We start from the raw sequence: 9,116 nt of genomic DNA, 5'->3' as shown, positions 1-9,116 counted from the left end.
TAACAACAACCCTGTGAGGTGGGTTGGGCTGAGAGAGACAGACTGGCCCAAAGTCACCCAGCCGGCTTTCATGCCTAACGGAGGCCTAGAACTCAGAGTCTCCTGGTTTCCAGGCCAGCACCTTAGCCGCCACACCAAACTGGCTCTGTATCGTATGCAGCATTGTTATCTAGCTGGGTCAATTTGGTTCCCAAGGACTGATGGCTAACTTTTTTCCCACGACAGGGTGACTCCCCAGTTAGCCTTCAGGAGGATATGGAAGGCAGAGTCCTTAGAAAGAGTCCCATCAAAAGTATTTGCCAGTGGCAGCCCAGAAGCACAAGGGACTAAGCACAATGTGAGGAACCATATCCCACTGCCTGGAGAGCAGAGTGAGAGGAGAAAGTCCTTTCCCCACTGCAGAAAGTCATCTCTGAGTGCACAGATCCTCCCTCCCATTGCTTGATTGTCCCATCCTTTATCTGCTAAGGAACTGGTTGTTGCCTAATTTAGATAACACACCTGTTCTTTTTTATCTATTCAATCATGCCCAGTTCTCAAAGACTGCCTGCACAAGTCCCTGCAGTTTTCTTGGCAGGAGTTTTGGAAGTGGCTTGCCACTGCCTCCTTCCCAGGGCTGAGAAAGAGCAACTGGCCCAAGGTTACCCAGCTGGCTTTGTGCCTAGGGTGGGACTAGAAATCAGTGTCTCCCGGTTTCTAGCCTGGTGCCTTAACCACTACACCAGACTGGCTCTGTTTGTATTTGGAAGTAATTTCCCATTGTGCTCTTACAAAATTCATAGGACTGCAAACCTTCCAGAAAAATCATATGCATATTGACAAAGAAGTTAGTTGAATTGTAATCAATGTAGCTTACTCTCAGATGCATTAAACTGCACCATCATGCAACTGTATGCATTTATTCTGCCATGAATCTCACTAAGATCAATTATACATATTCCTAGCTAATTCTGCCACCGAAATGGCAAAAGACAATCACAGATAGATCAACAAGATATGTCTCGTATGTGTGTTCGCAGAATTAAGAATGTCGTCCTGCAAATGGGCAGCAAGTCTTACCAATATTTGTAGGATTTCTCAGTAAATAATGGGTGTGACTTTCATTGAGCCTGGTAATCTTTGACCTAACTAAATTTATAACCAGAAATGATAATTGCCCGACATCCCTTATTTCAGAACTTAAGTTTTGAAACTGAATTACCAGAATAATCAGAGATGGTTAGATTTTTTTAAAACTTTGTGTTATGTAGCATGTAACTGTATTTTAATATTTTTAACGGTGTTTAACTTGATTGATTACATGCCATGTCATTGTTGACTCTTAGTGGCCACTTAGGCAAATTTTCTCAATGACTGTCCCTAACCTGGTCTTTCAGCTTTTTGGTGTACTCATTGCTACTGTTACTGAGTCCATCCACGTTGCTGCTGGTTATCCTGTCCTTTTTCTTTCCATCTTTCTCAGCATTAGCGCTTTCTCCAGAGAGCTAGATCTTCACATAATGTTTCCAAAGTAGGATAATTTGAGCCTGGTCATTTGTGCCTTGAGTGAGAACTGATTTGTTCATTGATCCATTTCTTTTCTTGGCTCTCCATGGTATTCTCAGGAGTCTTCTCCAACACCAAAGTTCAAAAACATCAATACTCATCTACTCTTGCTTCTTCAAAGTCCAACCTTCACTTCCATAGAGTGTCACAGGGAATACCATGGCTTGCACCATTCTGATCTTTGTAGGTATAGACATTACAGCATTTGAATAACTTTTCTACAGACTTCATGGCTGCTCTACAAAGTGCTAGTCTGCTAGTCTATTTCTTGACTGCTTGTTCTTTTACTGTTGATGGTTGAACCTAAAAGGCAGAAGCTATCCACCACTTCAATATCTTCACTGTCAATTCTAAGGCTTTGCATTTGTTTTGTACAGTTGCTCAGAGAATTTCATAGGACTGATTTTAAAAAAAATAAATTAAAAAAATATTTTACTAATAAAGCTCTATAGCTTTTTATTCAAATAGAAAGTATTGTCTCTGATAAATATAAGCTGAATTATTTCTCATAAGATTTTAGGAAGCATGATAAAACTACTGAAATAAGATTTTATTGAAGTTTTTTTCTTTCTTCAAGTGTATGCTGGTAAAGCTTGTAATTTTAATTGATGAATAAACAACCTTTCTGCCAATCTTCATTAATCTAGTCATCTATCTGCTTGTAAGGATTTGATGTTGAGGCTGAGAAATTATAGTTAGCTTCTAAATTCCCCCCGCCCTCTACTTTTCCTCAAGACTTTTTATCTTTTATTGCTAGCTCCTGCTCAAAAGATATTCATAACTAGGTAACATTAACTGACAGGTGTCTGAATTGCTGAAGAAAGTTTTCAGAATGAGAGCAGATGGGTTTCTTTACCCAGAATAACGATCTCATTGTACTACAAGGAATGCATAGAAGAGTTTCTGTAATACTGGCAGGAGAGTGAAATCCAATACTGACCTCGGCGTCCAATGGAAGGTGTGATGGAATAGCACGTTGTTACATGCCAAAGTCTTGTCTATACACTGTATGCTACACATGCTCAAGTCCTAAATACTATTTTTGTGAGTTCTAGTCTTGTCTTAGGCATCAAGGCAGCTGGGTGACCTTGGGCCAAGCACACCCTCTCAGCCCCAGGAAGGAGGCAATGGCAAACCACTTCTGAAATCTTGCCAAGAAATTGCAGTGACTTGTCCAGGCAGTTGCCAGAAGTTAAGACTGACTCGAAGGCACTATCATAGACATACACTACAGACAGACAGACAGATACTCTGCAAGGTAAACTACTATGTTAGTGGAAAATTTAAGCTAGAATCTTTCCCTTCCTGTCTTCCAAGTTGCTTTTGCTCTTTTATTGCCTGGATTTAATCAGTAAATAAACAGCATTCAAACGGTTTATTTGTAAATAGCATTCAAACGTCCTTATCACCCTATGCAACATTACATGCATATGTAATACACAGGTAAATGCTGTCAATATTACTCACGCAATATTACCCTACAATTTATAGGTATGCAACAGGAGTATAAACGTCTTTGCTAAAAGTAACCCCACTGAGTTAAATCAACCACACCTCCTAGCAAATATCCCTAAGATTACCCCTTTTATGCAGAACTGGGAACGGCACTGCCTCTCCCATTCCCTCCTTCCCGCGGAAGCGAGGAAAGCGCCATCCTTTGCTTTTTGACCTGTACGGCTTTCCGTCGCCGAGGCCTCGGCGAGTCCAGCCCACCGGAGCTTCGGCTTAAAAGGAAACCAACTAGTCTGCCTGCTGGAGTTGACGCAGAGGGAAGAAGATGGCGTCCACGAGCCGGTCAGTCGGGAAGTTGTCTCCGGTGGGAGGCTTTGCGTGCTTCGGGAGCCTTGACATCGGGTTTCAGAGGGAGCGGCGGTGGCCGAGAGAATGAAGGGTGTCCGGGGAGGCCGGGAACAGCCATGGCTGTGGCTGGAGCTCCTCTTAGGCCTCGGCCGCCCTTGCTTTGACTTGCTCAGGCCGTTCTAGCGAGCATCTTCCCTTTATGGCCTCCCTCAGCGGTTTTCCGCCCCTTGGCTCGTCTTTCTCGCCTTCTGCTCCCTCCTCGGCCCTTGCTCGTGCCGTTCTTAGCGCCCATCGGCGCGGCGCTTTGAGCCCCTAACCTAAAATAGGCTTCCCGTTTTCCTCACGCAATACCCGCCGGCACCCTCCCCTTCCCGCGACGCTCCCCTCGCAGCGAGCGGCAACGTAGCCGGGATTGGATCGACGGAGCAGAAATGAGTGCTTAAGCCTTTAAAAAAATAACCACCACTCTTTCCCCGTTCTCCGGCATCATAATCCCTTCGTATGATATATGAATTTGCATGACTAAAGTTAATGATTGTGTTAGAGTTTGGCGAGAAATAAGCGTGCCGTTTTTAATAAGGGGATGTTGTAATTTAAATATTTCAAATTTTGAGGTGTCATAAGTGCCCACTGGGAACTTGCGCAGGCAAAGGCCGGAGTATATTTGAAAGCCCTTTCTCTTGCAAAGAGTTACATTGTCAATCTCACTCCTGTGTAAACCTGTAGCCTGCTTGTATAAATTAACCGGCGAGCAAATCCAGGAACTAGTTTTGCCAGTGCCTCATTTGTTCGTGTGAGCCCAGTCTGTTTAGGGGGAAAAAAATTCTCCCTTCTCGGTTCATGATCTTCTGGGGAACCTAACCCATAACTTGAGAACCCTCTAAGCCAGTGTTTCTTAAAGTGTGGTCATAGTACTCCTGGGGGTCCCCCAAGACCCTCTTAGGGGTCCCCAAAATAAAAATTATTTGCCAGCCTATGTTGAAAAATAATGTATTAAAATACCATTAAACAACTGTGAGACGCAGTAGTGAATGCATCAAATTTAATTTTTAATATGGTAAATAATAAATATATCCCATAAAAACAAATGCTCTTTGGGGTTCTCCATAATTTTTAAAAGTGGGAAGGGGCTCTGAACAGGTTTATGTGATAGTTGTAAAAATTTATGCCAGAAGAAATTCATTAATTTCTAAAGCAACAGGAGGCTTACTTTAAACCTCTGCAGGTATAATATAAACTTCATGGCCATTTCTGATGTTGCTTTTGTATGTAGGAAAATGTTTTATGATATAAATGCTGGGGATTTGCTTTGGATTATTCACTGTGGATTATTCACTGTGAATCTTCACCTGTTTTTATGTTCTTTATCAGTACTGTATAGCATGTTCAGTTTTCAAATTAAAAATATTTATCATGTAAATAAGACTATCCTTTTCATTTTCTAAAAATATCAGTTCTACCCAATAAACAATTACCAGCCTTTGTTTGGGGTTATTAGTTGTCTTGTTTCTAAAACGTAGCTAATAAAGATACAGGAACTGAATGTGCAAAAGTTTGGTTTGTTTTTACTTTTGGGTGGGATGGAAAAGGAGTTACGTAATTAAGCAGCAGTTTTAGAAGGAAATATGTACTCCTGTACTGTATGTTCTGTTTGGTTTTCATTTTCCATGTTTTCTAGATTGATTAAAAATGTGTATAGTTGTTGAGAAAATATATTACTAAGAAGGTGAACTTTGTTGATCAATACATTATATTTTTCTATACAGAGGAAGAATGATAGCTTAGTAATGATTGCCAAGAAAAAAAAACCCATCTCTGCTATCTCCTGCTAGTACTGAGAAATAATCCTATCAGTCAAATGTCAATAGTATTGAGCAATATGCACCAATAAATTCTTTTTATATAAAGATGTTCTATATTCCTAAACTAGCTACAGATAGTCCTTGTTTAGCAATTGTTAGTAGTTATGACAGTGGTGAAAAAGTAACTTTGCAACCAGTCCTCTCATTTACAACCTTTGCAGGTCTGTAAAGTAAAGGAAAGCTGAAGTAAGATTGTAAAATTGTGATGTTTCACTTAGCGTCCACTTCGCTTAATGATCAAGTTGCTGCCCAATTATGTTGCTAAACAAGGACTACCTGTATTTCTAAAGCAGTAGCAGTGAACATATAATACAGTTTAAGAGCACCAAGGGTAATAAAGTGCAGATTAAAACTGGTAGCAATGAAACATTGTGTGGCAATAAAATTAAGATCAAGAATCTTAGCTTTTCTGGCAGAAGACACAGGTAAGGAGAATGACTGAATTTAATTGAAGGAGTCCTTCAGAGTAATGGAACAGTAACAGAAAAAGTCATTTGCTTACTAAATATCTTGTGGTAGTACCTAGAGCAAAGCTCAAAGACCTTCAGGCATGGAAGCAAATGGTTCTTAATGCGACTTGGCCCATTTAAAGGTTTTAAATGCTAGAAGCAAAACTTTGAATTCAGCCTGGCAATAAACATGAAGCTAGTATACCAGAGCTGAAATAAGATTTGACTTACATCCCTCAGTGTTTTCCTACCTAATTCTCTCCAGATGAATGTGGAAAACAGCTCTCAGAATGCTTGCATTAGAATTTAAACAGGTGTACAAGTTTGGCTTGCAGGATACATTTTATTGGACTAGTTGAGATGTTAGGGCTAAGGTGGCAAAATTGTTGGGTTCCTTTCTATGTGCATTCATGAGTGTGCATTCCTGTTTGTAATTTCAAATCTTTTATAGGAGATGTATGTTTTCCAAGCTGATACAACTTGGGGGTTGTGATTACTTTATGACTAAAGTTCAGATTAACTTTTAAGAGTTAGTAGGCTTACTAGAATCAATGTGGGGGGGAAATGTTTCAATAACTCGTTTGTCATATAAAAAAAGTTCAAATAATGTAAAGATGTTTGCTTTCTGAAGGAGGAATCAGTTAAGGGTATATTTAATGTACACTATGGTTTATCTTCAAAACGTTACCAGTGAAATTATTTTTAGAGTACTGACAGAGTTTTGTGGTTACTTCCAATTCTGTTTTTTGAATTTCACATCTACAAAATTCATTGTTAGGCAACATTCTAGCTGCTCTGTGTTTCCTTACTATTAGTACCATGAAATTGGTAGTTTGAGGAATTGGCTTAGATTAGTAATGTGAAACAGGTAATTTTGTGTGTGGTATTCACATACTAATTTACTCTTGCTGATGATACTTTCAAAAGCCAGAGGCCAAATGATGTAGGCTAGTTCTTATTTTCAGTCCCTCTTTCCTGCCAGGAGATTAAATTGTTTTGGGGTTTTTTTTTGGCATTGTTTCCAAGATGCAGACAACAGCAGTAGAATAAAAAGTACATTTTTTCCTATCATTAGTCTGTTGGTATTCTTAACTTGTACTCATCGTGTTTATGAATATTATTTTACTTCCAGATTCCTAATGTTATGGATGACATTTATATATGCATAAAGGAAAACGTATTTTTGAATTCAGATACCAATGAAGTTCAAAAAACACATATTGTCTTTTTTTTGATAATTTTTATTAGGATGAATAAAAACATACACATTTTTTAAAAATAAAACAATCTGAAGTTAGTTTACTTGCTTGAGAGCATCTAGGGGAGCCAGGAGACTTTTTGATGCATTGGTAACATTTTAGCTTCCAGTTGGATTCTGCCTGTTTTTGTTAATGGCAGGAAGAGTTTGAACTCTCCATAATTCTGGCTCCTTATTACATGCAAGAGTAGCTAATGCTTTTATTTGTTTGTTTGATTTCTATAGCCGCCCATCTCAGCGAGTGACTCTGGGTGGCTTACAACATATTGTTTATCCCATGGGCCTATTGCAAAGAAGTTAAACAAGTATCAGTTAAACAAATATTAAATTTTAGTACCACCAACAGACAAAAGGCTGTTCTTCCCTTTAATACATTCAGCCAAAACACTTGTAACATGCAGCATTCAAGTAGAATAGCTCGTATATTAAAGTTAAGTGATCTGATTTCCATTTTACTCATGTAGTGTTTACTTCCCTAGTTAATAGGTGGTAAACATAACATGGGGTATGTTTAACATACTTCTTTTGAATAATGTACCCGTTTCTTGAATTTGATGCAGTTGCTTTTGAAAAAGAGGCTACAGTGCTGCATGTAGGATTATTTTAAGGTTGTTAATGGTAATTCTATAGATAAGTAATTGTAGAAACTTCTGTTCAAAGGAAGAAAAATCAGGAATTTTATAGGGCATACCCTTTGGATATTTTTCCAGTATGGTAAACTGGTATTCTTGAGTGGCGCTACCGCTTCCAATACTATTATCTATAAATTGAAGTATTTTTTTAAAAAATCAGTGAGCAAATTCTTATCGGTTTGATTAGTTCAGCTACATGAACTAGGCCTCTATATTTAATTTTGCATAGTTTGTTTCCCATTCAGGACTATATGTGACTTTTAAGTTAAATTAATTAGTAATTTTATATGTTAATCTTAAATAACTACATAAACCATCTTCATTTATGTAGTTCCATAGTACTGAACCAGATTGTCCCCCCCACCCCCATTTTGGTAGTGGCAACTCCATCAAGCCAGCTAGCATGGCTGGTGATAATATATGGCAACAGTAGTCTGACACATCTGAAAAAGACCAGCTGGGGAAGGCTGGTTTATATAATACTTTAGCAAATGATATCACTTTGTTGTAGCTATGAATTTCATTTAAAAATGAACTTTCCAAAAGCACTAGAAATGAATAATTCAGAAATTAAACAAAAATGTGATATTTACTGTAAATTGTCATATAAAGTTGAATTTTATATTTTTTTAAAGCTTGGATGTTCTGCCTAGAGTGACATGTCCAAACCACCCAGATTCCATTTTAGTAGAAGATTATAGAGCTGGAGACATGATTTGTCCAGAATGTGGACTTGTCGTAGGTAAGTAATTATATAGCAGATATTTCATTCTTTCGTTTTTCATAAACTTGATGTTTTATAATTTTCTCAAAAGTTTAAAATGACTGTATATGTATTACTAATCACTGCATTTTTCAAACTGTTCTGAATAAACTTCCACATTCAGTAACTAATAGATGAATAGCCTGAACATGTTTATGCAGGTGATTTGTGTTACTGAGTTAAGTACTCTAAGCATACTAAAAGAGCATCTCTTAAAACTTTGTTCTTTCCTGTCATTACTGGCTCTCGCATTAAGTTGCTAGAGAACTTGCTCATTTGTGGCAGCAAACATACTCAGCCTTACCTTTAATGTAAATCTTACTGGATTTGTAACTACAGTTTAGTTCTTTTTTTCCCCTTATAGGACAGAAAAGCTTACTTGGGAGTTTGTAGTCTGTTCTGAGTTGCTCAGGGGCTGTAAGAGTTCTGCAGTTTGTATGATGGCATTTAACACCATAGCTATTTTTGACATTGATTTTTAACTCTAATAGGGCTGCAAGGCTCTTAATCATAATTAAGCCTTCAAATGTAAACCAGTGCTTTCTCAACTATGCTGATTTCCAGTCAGCTTCCCAGACCAAGTCAAAGAGCTAGTTTTAAACTTTAAAACCTTGGTGTTGAGCAAGACGATCTGAGTGATCTCCTTATTGCATATATACCTATCATTGATGTTTACATTTATGATCATTTGGGTAAAACATAGGTTGAGCCTGTGGCTACTGCAAGGAGGATCTTTTTAGTGATAACAGGTAGATGTGTGCAAAGGTCACAGTTCCCTTTTTTTTCCTGGAATACCTTCAATTACTT

General features: G+C 38.3%; 1 protein-coding gene across 1 annotated transcript in view; it reads left to right on the top strand.

The window, feature by feature from the left end:
- Positions 1 to 3,253: 3,253 nt before the first annotated feature.
- The window catches only part of GTF2B (general transcription factor IIB), a 34,174-nt gene continuing 28,311 nt past the window's right edge, over positions 3,254 to 9,116 (top strand). The window contains exons 1-2 of the mRNA XM_063298223.1: positions 3,254 to 3,339; positions 8,182 to 8,288. Of these exons, the coding sequence (XP_063154293.1) occupies positions 3,323 to 3,339; positions 8,182 to 8,288 (124 nt within the window). The 5' untranslated portion in view covers positions 3,254 to 3,322. The remainder of the gene's footprint in view (positions 3,340 to 8,181; positions 8,289 to 9,116) is intronic.

Source organism: Candoia aspera, chromosome 3, assembly GCF_035149785.1.
Source record: "Candoia aspera isolate rCanAsp1 chromosome 3, rCanAsp1.hap2, whole genome shotgun sequence".
NCBI classification, from domain to species: Eukaryota; Metazoa; Chordata; class Lepidosauria; order Squamata; family Boidae; genus Candoia; species Candoia aspera.
This window is presented reverse-complemented; position numbering and strand designations above follow the sequence as displayed.